This window comes from Leptonychotes weddellii, chromosome 13, assembly GCF_054177405.1.
Source record: "Leptonychotes weddellii isolate Sample4059 chromosome 13, ASM5417740v2, whole genome shotgun sequence".
NCBI lineage: Eukaryota > Metazoa > Chordata > Mammalia > Carnivora > Phocidae > Leptonychotes > Leptonychotes weddellii.
In genome coordinates, this window is record NC_138381.1 from 74,045,532 (window position 1) to 74,064,225 (window position 18,694).

Genomic DNA, 18,694 nt, shown 5'->3' on the forward strand with positions numbered 1-18,694 from the left:
CAGCCCTTGGCACAGTTCCTGGCACACAGCAGGTGCTCAACTATTTTTTGAACATGAGTGAATACTTATGCTCACCACCTCATGCTCAGGCACATAGTAGGCGCTTGGCACATAGTAGGTGCTCAACAAACATCTACTGGATGGTCGCATGAGTGACTGTGGGAATGGCCACATGTCCCATGCTGGCGTGGTGGGCTAGCTGTTGCAGAAGCTTCTGCTTTGCTCCCTGCCACCCCCCGGCAGACACGAGTGCTAAGAGACACTTGGCTGACAGTGCCACAAGATGGATGCGTGCCCGGCGGCCTCATCTCCCCACCGACTGGCCCCTCATGGCCTTCCATAATGCAGTCCATTAAAAGGCTTGTAAATTTTCATACACGAAAGCCTACCATGGCGTCAGCATAGACTAATTGTTGTTAAATGTGCGGGAATGTTACCGCCATGCCACTGGAGCGATCACTCTTCCCGGCCTGGCCCAGACGCCGACCCATTCCTCTGTAGGCGGAAAGCTTACAACGTTTGCACAAGGCCAAAAAGCAATTCGTGTCAAAAAGATCAATAATATAAAAATAAAGCATGAGAATTCTAGTTAAAGGGAATGTCATATAAATATGTGGTTCACGTCCATGATTCCAAGATTAAAAAAAATCAATCAATATTGTTCTTTAGATGATGTTATTTCTAATGAGAAATACCCGGAACAACTGCAAATAACTGCTTAACTGGGGGGAAAAAAGCATTAATAATTTACTTTATAAGGCATATGATACCGAATGAAAGAGGATCGCTGCTGGTTCTTAATTTGGTTGTAATGCAGCGTGACAGGTTCAATGACGCTTTGGTGGGTTCTTAATATTAAATTTGGAAAGATGTTCAGCTCATTTTAAGTTTTACCCCAAGCTGGGCAGGGTAAAGCCAAAGGGGCAAGACCCGTTATGGGAGCCAAGGAGACTTGCACCATCAAGGTTATTAAGTCATCAAAGAGGAGAGGGTAGGGAGTGTGTGTGCATGTGTGCAAGCCGGGGGCAGTGGGAGGGACAGAAGTCTTCATTGCATCTTGCAAGTTACACCCTGTTTACTGAGCAATTATTATATGCCAAGTTCTGGGCTGGGTGTGCAGACCTGGGTTTGAATCCCAGCTCCCGTTATGGGTCAGGCTTCCCTGGTGGAGTCTATCTGAAAAAGCTCAGCAAAGTCACATCTGAAAGGCATGCGTCTGGCTGAGTGATGAGGTCCTCCCCAGCCCTAGCCACCTGCAAGTGTCCAATTTTAGCCCTCAATCTAGAATCTATATCCTCAGTGCTTCCTGCACTCCCAGGCCTCTGCTCAGCCCTTCAAACTGAGGTTTGAATCTTCCATGCTCTGCCCTGTTGGTGAAGAGCTGTGTGAGCTTAGGCAAGCAACCAATCTGTCCGAGTCCCAATTTCTCACCTGTAAAAGAGGACGATACCAGTAGCACCTCTCTCATCATGTTGCTGAGAGGTAGTGATACGTGAGAGGCTTTGCTAAAGTCTCAATAAACTTTGCTGGCTGCTGAGCCTCAGTGACCTCACCTGAGAAATGGGTAAGACCAGAAACCTACTCATGGGGCTTGCGGGAAGAATAAACATGATGACACAAGTCTCAGCTCATCCATTTGGAACGCCGATTTATGTTCAAGGAGCGCACACACTATGTGCTGGGTTTTGTTCCTGGGGCTTTTAAGTATCAACTCAATTAACCCGCACATCAATCCTTTGAGGTGGGTACTATTATTATCTCCATTTAAAAACAAGAAAACTGAGGCCCAGAGAGGTTAAGTGACTTGCCCAGGGTCACACAGCCAGGAAGAAGAGAGCTAGGATGCAAGTCAGTGCCAACCTGGCTCCAGAGCCCATGCGTGCCCCCAGTGCTTGTCTTTCCCAGTGGGTTCAGCTGGTCAGCGAGGCCATTTCTCCCTGTCTTGCTGGCTGGTCAGGACTACATGCATCTAATGTCATTTGTGGCCGTAACAAGTCTCATTTACAAAGGATGGTCATGCCAGTGCTAGGAGTCTCTGAGAAAGGGTAGTTTGGGGAGCAAGGGAATTATGACATCAAAGATAGCTGGAAGAGCAAATAATGTAAAAAGACCAAAAAAAAAAAAAAAGGCCCTGTAATTAAATTTCAGCTCAAAGGAAAGGGCAGGAGTCCTGCAGGTACATGCAGAACAGGAGGGGAGCACAGGGACCAGATTACAACATGGCATGCAGGGCTGACTAGGGGATTATGGCCCGGGCAGGCAGAGACATGTCTGTCTCAGGTGATTTGAGCTGTGAAGAACCCCTCCATGCCTTTCTCAGGCAGCTCAGCTGCAGGAACACGGATTGACCTCCTCGGAATCTTGTTCCTGGGTTAGGACCTCCTTCCCTGCCCATGACTGCCTGGGAGGGAAAAAGGGATACTCAGTGTTTGGGGCTGGAACAGATGGTGTAGAAGTCAATGATGACTTCAGGCTTTGGGCACTGGTTGGAGGTGGTGAGCAGGGGCTCAGGTAGAGGGTACAAGGGGACAGTCTCCTCCTCTCAGTCATCTCTGAAAGGCCAAGCGCACCCTACCCCATGCCATCTGATTAGCCGTTGGAGGGATCCTATTGAAACCTGAATCTGACCTGGTCTGCTCTAAAGTCTCCTATGGCTCCCACCTAATTCTGAGTCACAGCCAAAGCCCTGGAAGTAGCCCCAAGGCCTGAATGATCTGGCACCTGTAAAGATGACTTATGCTAAGTGTCATGCTGGGTAAGTGTAAGGGCTGTGCTGTGAAAGGTGGCGGGTGTGGGGAAGTTGGTTAGGGAGGGCTTCTTTACTCCCTGAGGATCTGACACTTGAAAGGAGTGAATCAGGCAAAGAGAACAGCAAATTTTCTGCAGGACTCTGAGGCAGGACCAAGTTCGGTAGTCTGCTGGCTGAGGGGAGATGTAGGCAGGGGCCAGAGAGCGGTGGGGCCCACTGGCCTGAGGTTTCTGCCCTAAGGACTTTCATCATCCCGCACCACCCTCCTGGGTCTGAGTCCATGCACCCTCACTTCCCTCCCGCCACAGGTACAGACCTGGGCACTGGATGGGTGCTGGCCACCTCCTCTGTGAGCCCTGGTTTCCTCACATGTGAAAGAGGGTAATCACAGAACCTCTCCCTGATAGAGATATTATGGAAAACACATGACATAACCATTAGAAAGTGTGCAGCATATAGTAGACGTGCAAGAAAAGTCACTTTGGGAGACTTCTCTAACAAAGGAAAGGCCCACCTTTAGTGCCAAGGTTGGCGGCTTACTAACTGATGATAGTGGGCAATGAGGTTTTAGTGTCACCCAGATCAGGAGGCAGCACTGTGGGGATCATGGACCGGGTCTGATCAACCACAAGATCCTGGCAGGCAGATGTGGGCAAAAGAAGGAATTTCCAGCTGTCTGCCCATCTGAAAGTGAGAGGGACTGGACTCAGGGTAGACAGTGCTGGGCACCTTTGGCTGGGTGAGGCCTGCAGGGAAGGTTCTGGAAGGCTTCAAACTATGGCAGGTCATAATATCTTACATCTCTGACCATTGTGGCACCCCTAAACCCATGTAAATCAGGGGGGACAAGTGTCTCCATCCCACTTTACAGATGGCACAATAGAGGATATCTGACTGGATTAGAGATAGACATATCTATTTGTCAATTGATTGACTGAATCATCAACTCACCCAACAAATATCCACTGAGGCGGAGCTGTCAAGTTGGAGGGCACGTGCTCTGCTTTGCCACCTAGAAGACCCACAGGGGAGGCAGGGAGACTCCATCTTTTGCTTTCTTGCAAATCTCTATTTCAACACTACCTCTCTGCTCCTCCATAAACAGACCTTCCACTGGGTCTGCTCTAGACTCCCTTGAGCCATTGGGGTTTGTCTCAGAGTTGTGCCTCAATCCCATCAGAAGAAACACAAAGGAGAAGAGACAAAATCTTCCAAGCTGTTGACACTCCCCACCTCCCCAGATGCCCGGGCATCTGCAGGGCAACACCAGGCACTTTCTTCCAGGAGCACCCGGCACTCTCCCTCTGGCATTGGGGCGGGGGCGGGGGAGGCTGCACTCTCCAGAAATGGACACCTAAGAACTTGGTGCTGGGGGGAAATGTTTTGAGAAGGCTGAAATCTGCTAAAAGGCTGAGGGAGGGGAGCTGGAGGTGGAGAAGAAAATGGAGGAAAAAGTGGAAGAGAGGAGGGGAGAGGCAGAAGAGAGCTGAGAATCAGGGGAAAGAGGGGAAAGAATTGGCACTCTGCCAATCCTGGCTATTCTGGTGATCTATTGCTGTGTAACCAGCCACCCCAAAATGGAGTGGCCCAAAGTGATTACTTATTATCTCTCATGCTTTTGTGGGTTGATGGGGCTCAGCTAGGTAGTTCTCTTGTCCTCTCTCAGGTGGTCACAGCCAGGTGGCAGCTACAGCTGCAGTCGCCTGATGGCTCGACTGGGCTGGATGGGCAACATGGCTCCTGGACTCGTGCTGGGGCCTTGGTGCTCCCAGCCCGTCTCCTCCGTGTGGAGTCTCATCTCCCAAGGCCTGTCCATACAGGTTGGGCTGGAAGAGGCAGGAGGCAGAACTGCCAGTCCACTGAAGGCCTCCACCTAGTACTGACAGAGGGTCACTTCTACCACATTCTATTGGTTGAAGTGGACACAGGCCCAGATTCAAAGAATGGAAACACAAATTCCATTTCTTGATGGGGGAATGCCAGACACAATGCAGTTATGCAGGGGATGGGAGGTATTGTGTGAAGCTCGGCAAAGAAGAAGCTCTGGGAGGAAATCAAGAGGCCTCCCATGAGCTCTTGACATGACGGGACATTATTTTGATCACAGGGACTGAACCTCTAGTGACATTCCTTAAGGGCAGCGATGATTTCTCACCATCTTTGGACCTTCCACAGCTTTCACTTGGAGCCTGGCACATAGTAGGTGCTCCACAAATATTTGTTAAGTGGACCTGTGAGGCGCCCAGTAGAAAGGCGGCCCTTCTGGGGCGGACACAGATACCTGCCCACCCCCACATCAAGAGGCATCTATTTGACTGCCCGGTTGTGACCTTCACTGTGTCCAGCATCTAGAACACCACCTAGTATGCAGTGGGGCTTCCGTAAAGTTTTGTTGAGTGAATAAATGACTGCAGGGATTCAACAGATGATGAATATGTCTCTTATAAGTGGCACCTGGGTCTCATCTCTAAGCTCCTAGAGGGTGGTCATGCTGCCCAAACTCCCTTGGACCCTGAGAGGACAGAGAGAGAATATCTTTGCCCCATGCCACCAAACACACCCACCACGATGAGAATAAACGACTCAGCAGTCACTTGACAGAGGATCTCACCGAAGCTCATGCAATCCTCTGAGCCGTCACGAGGAAACAGCAGAGACATAAAGTCACCTGCCAAAGTCACATAAGCTTGTCAGTGTTCGGGTGGGACTCAGACCCTGCGTGTTAGACCCTGGGTGGTCAGAGGAGGCATCAGCCCCCTTGGTTCCCAAACTGCAGTGTTTCCATCAGGCCCAGGTTCAGGTGTCTGTTCTGACTCAGCCAAGGGGTTTTCTATCATGCAGGCCACATCCCCTTCCTGGTGGAAGAAGAGGGAAGCAGAGAGAAAAAAATCTTGCAGTGGGCCTGCCGTCTTCGTGGCTGGGCCAGTACACACACTCCTTAGAAAAGTTTCACCTCTGGTTTAGCATAACAAAACTTTTAATTTAGATGTTTTCATCTCTCTCTCCAAGTAAAAATAAGTTTAAAATAATGACTGTAATAAATGAAGGTAATTAATTGTAGTTTGTTCCTTTACTGTCTAGTCAGCTTAATTTTACCTTTTCAACTAATAATGAGAAAATAATTTTTGTGCTCGGAGGGTTAATGATATGTAACTGCGAGAGCTGCTAATTGCATGTTGCAATCCATCCATCAACAACCCCATCTGTGCGACTTGATTATGTTTGCTAAATTATTGCTTTGAATTATCTTTCATAAAGCAACTTTTGTAATTAGCGGGGCTTTCGTCTTGCTCTTTTCTCTGCGCGCAAGGATATTCAAACTTTGGCCATTTCAAGCTGTCTCCATTAAGCCACCTTCTCTGGCTGTCTTTGTTTCCCTGAGCAGGGGGAATCAAGACTGTCCTTTAAGCAATCAAGGCGGAGAGAAAAACCTTCCTTGATTCACAGCAGGGTAAATTCACTTCCTCTCCGCACCCCTCCCACTAGCATGTGCGTGCACACACACACACACACACACACACACGTGCGCGAAAAAGAAAAAAAGGCCCACATATATACAGAATGAAAAGATAAAAAGGATACCCAGATTCTTTATATACCAGGGCTGGTGGAGTGAAATTAAGGAATGAACTTGAACATGTTATATTTCAACAAGAGGCCCACACTGGGGAAGAAGGAATGACGGGTACGATATTCAGCCCTGGCGTTTTATGGGCTACTTTATGTGACTTGAGACAGTGTTTGCCTCAGGGAATATTCCTGGGAGGTGATTAATGCCCACTTGGGAATCCTCAGCTCTGAGCCTGGAGCCTGGTGGATCACGAAAGGGAAGTGGCATAAAGGATGAACCCTCATTAAAAAAATTAAAATGAAAATCAAATTTGGATTATAAACGGCTTGTGCGTGAGCAGTTTGTTCTGGACGAAGAAGATGCTTTTTATTAACACCTTTCTTTGGCGGCGTTTCTCCCTGGAGGCGCAGGGAGGGACATGGCGGCCACGATGGATTAGTCAATAGATCATGAGGAAAGCAGGGGTTTCAGGAATAAAACTCCAAACAAATCTAGTCTTTTTGGTACATTAAAGGGACGATGGAAGGCCTTCTTAAGAAAATTAACGAAGTTCTTCGGAGATCCTCAGCTATTAAAACAGTGTGAATTCAACATGCCACAAAAATTTGGAAATGAGAATTCAGCTTTGTCTTCCCTTTTGGACCCACTAAAACTTTCTCTCCCTCAGTGAGTTACTGAGTACCAACTGTGGGCCAGACACTGGGTCAACTGCCTCCACCTTTAGTTCTTTGAATCCTTACTGTTAACTTCATTTGCCAGAGGAGGAAAGCTGCAGCTCAGAAAGGTTAAGGAACCTCTCCCCAGCCACACAGCTAGGTAAACAGCAGGGCTGAAATTCAGGCCGGGCCTGTCTCAGTCTGATTTGCACATGCTTTCTGCCATGCTGCACTGGGGTATTCTCTGGATCATCACCCAAACGTAATGTTGAACTCTTTCTCCTATTGAAAAGATGATGTAAGTCACACCTGTTTCCTTCAGGGATAGAAAGCCCCCTTCTTTTGGAGAAAAGTTTTAAATATCTACTTAGGAAAGAGGTAGATTCCAGCCCAAGCATAGCAGAGGCCCTGGAGGTGACTGATAACAGGAATAATAAAATAACCAGGACTACTAATATAAAGCAATGTTCTAAGAACTCCATGGGTATTAACTTTGTTCTTCCTCAGTCATGACCCTATGAAGGAGGTATAATTATTACCCGGTTTTATAGACAAGGAGACAAAGGCACAGAGAGGTTAAGGAACTTGCCCAAGGTCAAACAGTGAGGAACTGGCAGAGGCAGGGTTCAAACCCAGGTTGGCTCCGGAGTCTGCTCTTTATCGCCCGGCAGCTCTCTGTGTGCCAGGCATTACATTACACTGCTTCCCTGCATTACTTCTCAGTCCTTAAAGCAACATAAAAAGATTGAGTGTGTCTTTATTCCCATGAACAGATAGGGAAACCGAGGCTCTAAGTGGCTTAGAGAAGCTCTGTCCATACCAGCCCAAGCAAGGGAACAGCTGAAAAAGTGACGCTCAGTGCCTGTCTGTGGGCTGGGCAGAGGGATCAGCTGCCTGAGAGGGCTTGTGTACTGAGAACCCCTCATGGGACCAGGGCCTTGCAGATGGGAACCTCTTTTTTAAAAATACAAAGCCATGACAACAAATTCCCAACATCATTGGTCTTTCTGGTTTGTTCCCCCCACCCCCCACCCCACCCGGCACCGTCCCCTTTCAGCTCAGGCACCTCACAACCAAATGAATCAATACCGGATGGCCCTATAAATAAATAAGCATATCAGTCAACTCAATAATAAAAGGAAGGGATGAAAAATATGGAAATCAGCGACATTTGTGTAAATCCAGTTATTGTTTACTTTAATATTGCCTTATGCGCTTACGCGGTTCCAAAGAGACAGATTTAAAGTAATGTGGCGCTTGGCGGATGACAGACTTAAAATGCGTCTCCACCAGAGAGCTCGGAGAAGGGCCAATCCTTCCAAGGTCCTGCCTAAATCCAGGGGAGACTGAGAAGAGGTCCCCTGAAGATGGAACATTGACAAATGGCTTCCCCTTCTGCTATCCTGCCTCAGTGTAACTCCATTCTCTTCCTCGCCTGCCTCCCTTGCCAGCAGGACAAGTGGACATTCTCAGAATCCTGGTCACAGAGTCAAGCCAAGAGAAGAAATGGGGGAGGTTCAGCCCCATGACAGGGCTCCAGGAAGGCAAGAGAAACAACTGGCTAAAGACAGCTCAGCTGCTGCCGAAGGAAATAGGGCCCGATGGGTTTTCAGGAGAGAATGTCAACAGTGTTAGTTTTATACTCAGATGGTGGGTCAGTAGAGAGGATTTCAGGGTGGGCCGGTAACTGTTTGGACTTAATCTGCAAGACTGCCTTAGAGAATCAAAGCTGAACAGAATGCACAGCAAAGGTCACTGAGAAACCTCTTCATTTTAAAAATGGGAAACCAAGCTTGGAAGGTGAGGCGGTTTGTTCAAGGTCACAGATATTATATATAGCAGAGCTGATGTAAGGCTGGACAAAGTCAAGGGAGAGGGAGAGAGAGAACCCATTCTCATCATGTCACACCACTGGCTGATCTGGAAAGAATGGGGTGGAGTTTGTAATGGGGACGGGCATGTGTTCTCCCAAGCTTCCAGAGGCTGCCGGCTTCCTCTGGCAACTTCAGGTGGGATAGGAGAGGGAAGCAGGGAATGTTTTTGTGACATGCCATAGGCCTTGGGTCTTACCTCAGCTTGGAAGCTTTTTAATACAGGAGCCACCATCTCTCTGATTTCCTGAAAAAGAGATCAGCGAAGAGTTCACCACAGTGCCAGGTGGGATACCCCCGTGGCCCCTGCTTGCAATGCACTGTTGTCCCCCAGGCCAGCATTTCCCAAAAGTGTCCCGTGGGACGTGCACTCCATGGGATTTCACTGGGGTTTCTCATATATACACCTACACACAGACACACGCACATGTACACACACATAGGGTGCCAAGCCAAATCAGCCTAGGAAATAAAGTCCAACATCAAGTTTCTTCCCTGTGGGACTTTTAGTATAATGCACATTGGGAATTTCTGGAAGAGGGAGGAAGGAAAGAACGTTTCCCAAATAGATCTGATCATGGAATGTTTTTTATGCAAAGGGCTCATGGGACTCGTGGTGCATCATGCGACTGACTCTTGCTGAAGAGGTGGGCTCGACTCTCCACACCCAGCAAAATGTCATCAAAGTCCCTTCATAAAAACCTTCTGTCCTTTAAGCATTTGCTCAGGGCTGTCTCCTTCAGGTGGCCATCTCTGTCTGCTTCCCCACGCAACTGCCCTTCTCTGGCAAACACCCCATTCTGCATTTTAGCAACATCACTTCTATACTTGTCTCTCCTTCCTCTCCAGAATGTGCAGTTTCTGGCACCCCTTTGGTGCCCAGCTCAGAGGAGGGACTCTGTAAATGTTTGATGAACTCTATGGTAGTGGGCTATCTTCAGAAGGGAGTCTCTTATTTCTGGACCCTAATTTCCTCACAAGTGACCTTGGAAGTTCTCAGCCCCAAGGGCTTCCCTGGTTGGCTCCTGTGAGTTCTCCCTAGCATGCAAGAGGGAGGCCTTTTAGAACCTAGTGTCACCAAGATTCCAACCCTAAATGCTTCAGTTTTCTCTCAGACCCACTGGTGACTCCATGACTGCTGTCAGTCAGGTCCCATAAGAAACCCCTGTGGAAGGAGGAGCTGAGAGGGGTTCGAGAGTGTGGGGAGAGAGGGGACAGTAGAGAGAAGCAGGAAAGGAAGACGTGGACACAAGAATACATATGTTCAGGTAAAGAATAAATCCCTTAATTATGAAATAAGGTTGTGCTTCTGTTCCTGAAAATGATCCCTCTTCTGGGTCCTGGGTACACCTCCTCACTGATTGGTGTCTTCCAGGGCTCCTTGGAGCCGGTGATATACTAATGGTATGTTTGGGATCTTCAGGAGGGACATAGGGAGTGCGTGTGAATCTAGTGGATCTGATCACAAGGAACTACGGGTGCATAGGCTGAGCCATGGAAAAGGAAATGCATGAAAACCCAGGTCCCAGGTTGTGAACTCAAATGCCCGCAGAGGCTGGGGCGGGGGGAGTGGACACGAGGGAGGCGGGCTGAGAGCCCCCTGTAATGGAGGTAGCAGCTGCTTGGCTCCAGCTGGTGACTGCCATGTGGGCATGGAGCCCCTGTCTGACCAGATCCACCAAAGAGTCTCAAAAGATACTGGAAATCTGGGGTTTTGGGTGAAATCTTCTGAGATGCTAGATGTTGGTAACTTACTGTAAAACCTGAACGACTTTACAGACCAAATACAACATATCAGCAGGTTAAACCTCAAGTCCAAGTTCAGGAAATGTTAGTGATGGAAGGGGCCTCAGAAATCATCTCTCCAGCCCCCTGATTTTCCAGAAGGGGAGACCAAGGTCCTGAGAGGGGCTGGCTTGCTCAAGTCCGGCAATGAGTGAGTGGCTCAGCTGGAATTTGAATGCAGGTCAACAGACAGCCCAGATAAGCTGCCTGCACAATACCACACTCAAGGGGATTCAAATCTGAGGGCCAAGGGTGGGGGATTGGCAGGACTTTGGACCAATGCTGACCATTTCTAGAAGCCCCCTGTCCTGTATGCTTCACCTCTGGGGGTGAAGTTGAGCATAGGCACCAGCGGGAGGTGAGCTGGGCACCAGCCAGATGATGTTCTTAAATAAAGCCTTGGCATGACTCTCCCAATCAGGAGACACTAGTTCCAAAAATGAGAATTTTCAGAGGCGCGACTATAATAGGAATGGAAACTTATTCCTCCTAATTACATAATTGCATAATTATGCAGTATTAAAATTATGTAAGCTGAACTTGGAGGCTTAAAACCTGGCCTGGATTTTCCTCATCACCTGGGGGCTCCCATGTGGCCTGGGAGAGGAGGATGAGATGGAGGGTCTGTGCTGACCAAAGAGAAGGCACGTAGGGCTGGGAAGATCTAGGGCTGCTTCATCTCTGCTTCCTACAGAATGGAGAATCAGAGGCAAAGCTTCTGGTACCCTCTTTCTGGGCAGAAAATCAGTCTAAATATCAAGCTGTTCTCTGTTCTAAGAAGGAAGCAAAGGACACTCAGCATCACCTAGGCCTTCCTAGCTCCAGGGGTCAAGCCCAGGACTTGACTTGGCCTTTTTGAAGCCGCGACATGGGAGACACTTGGACCTGAGATTTTCACTCCTTCTCCAAGCGTACCCTCCCTCAGCTCTCAAACCTAAGATTCCTTTCATACTTGCTCCATGGGCAAGTTCTAGCTATAGTCCACTTCCCTCTCTTGCCTTGAAGAACCAAAGACACTTATCACTTGTGAGGAGGATTTCACAGCTAGAAGACTCAACCCCTCTTTGCTCATGTAGCCCAATTCCTGGGTAGGCCTGACTCTTCTCCGTCTTTCCATGGCCTCCTTCTCCATCAGCAAGATGGTAACAGGACCCCTGGGTGATTCTAACAGGCAGAGTGGGATCAACATCTCCAGGTCTGATACTTCCAGAATGCCAGATGCTGCCCCACCCTCCTCCAAGATCCAGGCCACCTGAGTAGGTTAGGACAGAGAGGTCAACTGTTAACCTCTGCTGACCACAGAGAACCACAGTTGGCTTTGGGGACAGTCAGGTTTTTTTTTTTTTAATCTCTCTGTTTCCCAGTGGCTCTGATGTGTCACATCCTTGGTAACATTATATGGAATCAGAGGGCTTTTTTTTTTCCTATTTATTCCATCTTTTTTTTTTTTTTTTTTTAAATCTGAGCAGCAACAGGGGGCCTGATAGAGAAAGTAAAGGAATTAACACATTCACCCCTGTAAAGAACAAAAACATGTCCATTCTAGTCTCTTCCCCTGGGGGCTTGAGGGGGTGGCAGGATGGGACTGGTCATTATCTGGACCACCCTCATGGCAGCTGGGAAAGACAGAGCTGGTGGCTGGAGCTGCAAGGCAAGAGGTGAAGGGGAAGAATGAAGCCTGTTTATGGCAGTGGGAGGCAGTTTCAGAGGAGACTGAGGGAAGGCCCAGAGGGTAGGGGAGCCTATAGCTGTCCTCTCCCAGACACCAATGGAAAAGCAAAATAAAATCAAGAACCCTAGACAAACTGTCTTTGCTGTCAAGGCCAAGCATTTGACTAAAGATGAATATAGGGGCAAAATAGATGTTTTAGGGAGCCCTCAGAAACAATGACTTCAATGGAGAAGTGTCCTGCCCTCACTTTAGATAGCCCCGCTGAGAACCACTATACCAAGAAACACCCAAAGGTTGGGGGCTTTAATTTCTCTTTGTGGCTAATTAGCTTCTTTTCTTGTTAGTCACTTATGTCTACAGTTTCCAAAATATAGTTTGAACAGAGAAAAATCTGCATTCCTACTGAGTTAATTCTATAACAGCAAATATACTGTACCTCAGGTACATTTTTCTTAAATTCCCGGCGGAGTTCAATTAAATGTTTATGAGAATGTTCACTCTCCTCCTGCCGTGCAGACAGCTCGGAAGCGACGGAATTAAGCTCCTTCTGAAACAATAAAAAAAAAAAAAAAAAAAAAAAGAGAGAGAGAGAGAGAGAGAAAAGAAAAAGATTTTTCCCCCTCCTCTTCCTTTTTAATCATTGTACAAAACAGCATTCTGAACAAGTTTTCTTAACTCACAAAGCTGAGAAAAGACAGGATATTGACTCCTGGCACAAATGAATAATTTACAAAACGGGATGCAACTGAAAAAAATCCAGGACAGCTTTTTTTGCTCATCGGAAGATCAATAATCTCCCATAAAGTTGGGTGGAGTTGGTTTTTTTTTTTTTAATCTCTCCCCCACCCCCCTGCCCCACCTCTTAAATTTCCAAAAGAGTGATGGCATAAGCTTGTCAGTAACTGTAGAAAACATCTCCAAACCGTGTCAAAATAGTAAAGTGCGGCATATTGTATGGGCATATTATAGTGTAAGAAAGTGCTGTCGACAGCTTTCATATATCAGAGGTGGGAACTGTTCCAACTATGACTTACTTACACTTAAGGGTTCATAAATGCGCCTTTTAAGATATAGATGGCTTTTTAATTTCAGTAGATTTTGGAAAAATGAAGGTGCCAATAAGAAGCAAGCTGACCTTTTGTGTATCCTGTAGTAAATCATTTAAGGTTCACTTCAAGTATAAGAAATATTTCACTGAAGACTCCTGGATTCAGAAGAAATGGTTTGGAAGGTACCTTGCTTGCTTATGTGCAATGAAAGCGCCAGACCAGGTTTTTACAGGACGTACCATTGAGGGGAAAAAAGAGAGTGAGGGATGGAAGGGGGGGCCCCTCCAGCTTACACACATCACAGACAGGGTCTGCTGGTTGTACATGTATATTTGATCACCCCTCTCTCAGCTTTCTTCGCTTTAATGGTGGCAGTCTCACAAGGGGAGTACAATTCACCATGAGTTGTGATGGGTTTCATTTGCATAATTCAAGAAATGCTCTGTTTATGTGGTCTGCTGCTTTCTTGCACCATCCCGAGATGGGCTTTTTTTCTGGACCATAACTCGAGGAGCATTTCTGTATATATCACCCGATTATATTTGCAGCAATCAAGCCCCATAATTTCCTAAATCCGGTGATGCAATAAATTTCTGCAATCAGATTTATTAAAAACACACACACAGATGCAAGAGTGTATTTCTAGGGTGAACTCTTTAATCTAACATATGTATGATGAGGCCCGGCACCGTGTTGAAAGACCCCATTTGTCATCGCTAATACGCATTCATCTTGCACACACAATGAAACACTTTTACCATTAGATAATGAAATAAAAGTACTATTAACCCGCAGCAAATCCTTTTCCCTGTAAGAGACGAAATGCATGGTAATTGTCTTATATCATGTCTGAGTCGGTAAATCTGCTCTATAGCAGTTCGCCATAGCACCATAAACCTCATACCCATCAGAGGCTGGAGAGCCTACCCCAAGCTCAGCATAAGTGTCTCTGCCTATGGTGCCTTAGGAAGAAATTGACAAGGGAATTTCTATTTCTGGAGAAATGTCTAACCTCTTTGGAGAACCACAGGACTAGGCGAGAGAAGGTCAAGGCATAAAAGTAGCAATTAAAATAGAGGGGCAAGGGAATCAGAAAAGTGGTGCTCTCCAAGGTGCTGACGTCAATTCTATGGCACAGCACTAGATAAACCAACCTGAAGATGCAGGCATTTCCAGAACAAATGCTCCATGGAATTTTAAGCCAGGTGAAGAAGAAGGTATCCTTAGAGAGGAGAAACAGAAACAGTTTTTGACAGTCCACCAAAGTGACAGAAGAAAAAAGGGAGACTTCTGATTTATCATCATTAAAAAATAATCATAGTTTCCAATAAAGAAACTACAATCGACCACAACCAAAGTATTGAGTAACTAGGGAGAGGTCTGCAGCAAAAGGACTGATCAAAGGTAGACAAAAATCAACCAGGTGGTGCCGCCAGCTGGACAGAACCTCACTTGGCAGGAGAGAAGGAACTGGAATGTCAATGGTCAATGTGAGTTGTGATAAAATGCTCACAGATTTCCTTAGTTTTTCTCATCTGTCTTGGAGACAAAGATGTGATTTTTACATTGCTGCAGAACAAGCAGAACTGGGACTTGGGTTGACGTCACTTGGTTTTGGATTATCATGTATCTGACATTATGTTCTAATCTCTGGGACACTGCCCCTCCCCACACCACAGCAACCAATATACCTGGCTGGTGTTGGACTTGGACTCCTCAGGTAAAACATCAAACCCAGGCCCTGAGAGGAAATTTCACAGCAGGATAAGTCCAGACTTGATGTGTTGTACCAGACAATTATGCTGTATGACTACACTGGGTCCCTTCACCAGAACCTCCCAGGCTGCTGGTGGGTATAAATCTGTCTGCTGCAGACACAGCAGAAGCAACACCAGGCCAGGGAATGTCAGCAGACCCCCAGCCCCAAGCCTACTGTAAGCCCAGCTCATGGTGTCTTTCCCATTGAGCCATAGAAGAGCAAACAATGTCCATGTTCTTCTCAACTTTGCCTACTTCTAATGCTCATCCTTCAACCCTGAATTCTTGCCACATATCTATGGTCAGCTCACTAACAACAACATCATCAATAACAATAATAGTAAATAATAATAATAATTACCATTCCTTGGGTGCTTAGATGCATCGGGCATCATGCTAAGCTCCTTACATACCTCATCTCATGTAACAAACACATTAATGTGTCTGTTAGGTGATTCACGAAGGGACTAAGAAATAAATTACAGTCAATTCTAATAATTCAGGTGTGGATTATCCCCTTGGTGGATAGTAAAGGCAAAATTGTAATGCCCGGCTCTTCGTAGGACTTCTGCTCCACTTTCCCACTAGCTGGGGGATGTTCAGGGAGCTTGTTTTAAATGCTATAATTGTATAAACCATCAAGCACAGTACCGAGTGTTCAATAAATGTTGGCTTATATTATTGTTATTTAGATAAACTGAGAGCTCAGAAAACATCTCAGGTCTCATCATTAGATCAGTGATTCTAAGAGTTCTGGATTTCACAGGTCAATAAAAATATCGAAAGAAAGAAAGAAAGAAAAAGAAAGAAAAAGGAAGACCAACAGAGTATGGCCAAGTTTTACTGCATCAAAGAAAAACATTAAAAACTACTCCCTCTCACCCTAAAAGATAGGGTATTTGAACATTAACAAAGCAAGAGGGCCAAACAACAGAATCAACAAGAGTCTTTTAAAATAAATACACTGGGGGCGCCTGGGTGGCTCAGATGGTTAAGCGTCTGCCTTCGGCTCAGGTCATGATCCCAGGGTCCTGGGATCGAGTTCCTCATCGGGCTCCCTGCTCCTTGGGAGCCTGCTTCTCCCTCTGCCTCTCTCTCTCTGTCTCTCATGAATAAATAAATAAAATCTTTAAAAAAAATAAAATAAAATAAATACACTGGGGTGCCTGGGTGGCTCAGTCAGTTGGGCGTCTGACTCTTGATTTCAGCTCAGGTCTTGATCTTAGAGTTGTGAGTTCAGGCCCAGTGTTGGGTTCCATGCTGGGCATGGGGCCTACTTAAGAAAATAAAAAATAAAAAAATAAAAACACTTAAAATATAAAAGGTCCCAGCACTATCTTTATTTTGAAGGAATGGAAAAAACTCTCATAAACATAAACCAGTACTGTTCTGAAGCTGAGTTTTAGAAGCGGAGTTTTAGAAATGAGTGTCTGAGCCACTACACACATACACAGCTAGCAGGGCCCTCCTTTGATGATCAAGCAGAACTCGGATCCTCTCCCACCCTGGCCCTCAGCCCCCAGCCCTAGGGGAGCCATGATTAACACAGCCCCAGACTTTGGACCAGGCCCAGGCCGGGAGGAGACTCATCTGATTAACCTACCATCAGCAGCAGACAGACAGCCCGGAGCCCGGCGCAGACCATTCAAATAATGATCATCATAAACAGCCCATTTGCAACTAAAAAGAAATAATTTTAATGAGCTTGAAGCAGATGATGGATGCAGCTGAGGCTCGGGCCAATGCACAGAGAAAAAGGAAGCTGGGACTGAGCTGCACCCAGGACCAGGAACAGCAGGAAGAAGCTGGGGTGGGATGGAAGGCTCTTCTGGGGAAGATGGGATCTACAGCTCTGCTGCTTCCCCACCGTAAGTGCCCACTGCCCAGCGAGTGCCCCTAGCTTTGAGAGGGTCTGCCATCAGTGTGCTGGGAAACCTTGAGACTTAGACCTCCAAAGCACTCAGAGTCCCAGAATGTATGAACCAGAAGGAAACTTTGGGGTTGTCCAGTCCATCATTGTCCAAACTTCAACCACACACACCCCTGTGGCATGTGTTTTGCCATATTGATATTCCACATGAATCACTATATAATATTTATCTTCAAATTGACTATTTCTTTTTGATTGAGACATGTATAGCTTTAAGTTCAACTTTAAGACTGAATTTTTACACCCTTGCAACCACTGCCTAGATCAAGATATAGAATGTTCATGTTCCTAGCACCTTAGAAGGCTCCCTTGTGCCTCCTTGTGAGTACATCCTAAAGGTAGCCATTATTCTGACCCTAGCATCATAGATTAAGCTTGCCTATTCTTGACCTTTGTAATAAACCTCCCCCCTTCTTTTTAACCTAAATAAGTACATTTGGAAAGGACACTTTTTTTTTTAATCACTAGAGAATCCTAGGTCATAAACAGATGGCAGCCATTGAAATAAACTACAGTGGAAACAAAGCATTGTTATTTGTCTTTGTTATAAAAGGAGGTTGGTTACCAAATGCTAGAGAGATGTTAAAGGTAGTGTAGCACCAGACAGACTTTCTTCTTGTTTGAAGGAGAAGGAATGGAAGAGTACTGAAAAAGAATAAGTATTCCTCCTAACATGAGTCAATCCTTCTAAAGCCAGGTCTATTAACTGCTTACAATTGTCTCATGTCCAGCAGTCAGTGTATGTCCCACACTTCAAAATTAACTGAATCTGATTCTGCCATTTTACAGATGAGGAAACTGAAAACACAGACAGCTTAGACTACCTGCTCAAGTCACACAGCTGTTCCAGAGGTTGGATTTCCTCAGGGAGAAGGGTGGGTCTTAGGTGGGGAAGGAAAACTGTTGGTCATCTCCAGGGAGGCAGGTTGAACATTCTCAGTTAAACTGTGTCTCCCAAGCAGGAGGGAAGGGGAATCTTACAAGAACACTTGCTTTTGAAATTTAACATGTGATCCTAAAGTGTCAACTACGTACAAAACTTTGGGCTGGATGCTATGTTCTCACAGGAGAAACACATAAGACACAACCTGAGCTGTGTATATGTATGTCAGTTCCCCCATCATATTCGCACACTCTTCTCAGCTCCAAAGACAACCCCACTTTTGGGGGATTCAGACATGTCCCCCCAAAACCAACTCCGAGAAGACAGCTTCTAAAAAGAATGCAGTTACTGTTGGGGATCAGGGCTTAAGGAAGTGAGGACCTCAGGTGTCACTGGGTCCCTGTCAGCCCCTCCCATCTTCTCCTCTCCTCCTTTCCTTTCCAGCCAGACAATTCCTTGCAGGAATCCAAATGCACCAGGGTCGTCCAACTGCATGGCTCCACAGACTTCATTCCCTCAGCACGGATGATTTCATTCTTTCTTTGTGACTGATCTTATCCTTTTGTCTCAGCTTAATGTCCCCTCTTCCAGGAAGTCTTCATAGACCTTCCCTTCCAAGTCCAGGCATCTCCTTTGTGCTCCTGCTAATCTTTTCCGATATTTGTTTGCCCTATCAGGAACTATATGACAAAACATTATCAGATTTTATTTTTTAAAGCCCTAGAACTTTGTCTTCAAATGAAATCTTACACAGAAAAAAGTTCTCTATA

At 46.4% G+C, this 18,694-nt stretch overlaps 2 protein-coding genes across 8 annotated transcripts in view; one reads left to right on the forward strand and one right to left on the reverse strand.

Annotated features, from left to right (window-relative positions):
* Positions 1-18,694, reverse strand: part of CUX2 (cut like homeobox 2) — a 254,233-nt gene that overhangs the window by 86,077 nt on the left and 149,462 nt on the right. For all 6 annotated transcript variants that reach the window (XM_081802222.1, XM_081802221.1, XM_081802220.1 and 3 more), the window contains exons 2-3: positions 12,741-12,851; positions 9,047-9,094 (exon numbers count right to left, since the gene is read on the reverse strand). In XM_081802222.1, coding sequence (XP_081658348.1) covers positions 9,047-9,094; positions 12,741-12,851 — 159 coding nt within the window. The remainder of the gene's footprint in view (positions 1-9,046; positions 9,095-12,740; positions 12,852-18,694) is intronic.
* HVCN1 (hydrogen voltage gated channel 1) overlaps positions 1-18,694 on the forward strand; it is a 542,590-nt gene that overhangs the window by 83,674 nt on the left and 440,222 nt on the right. The window lies entirely within an intron of this gene.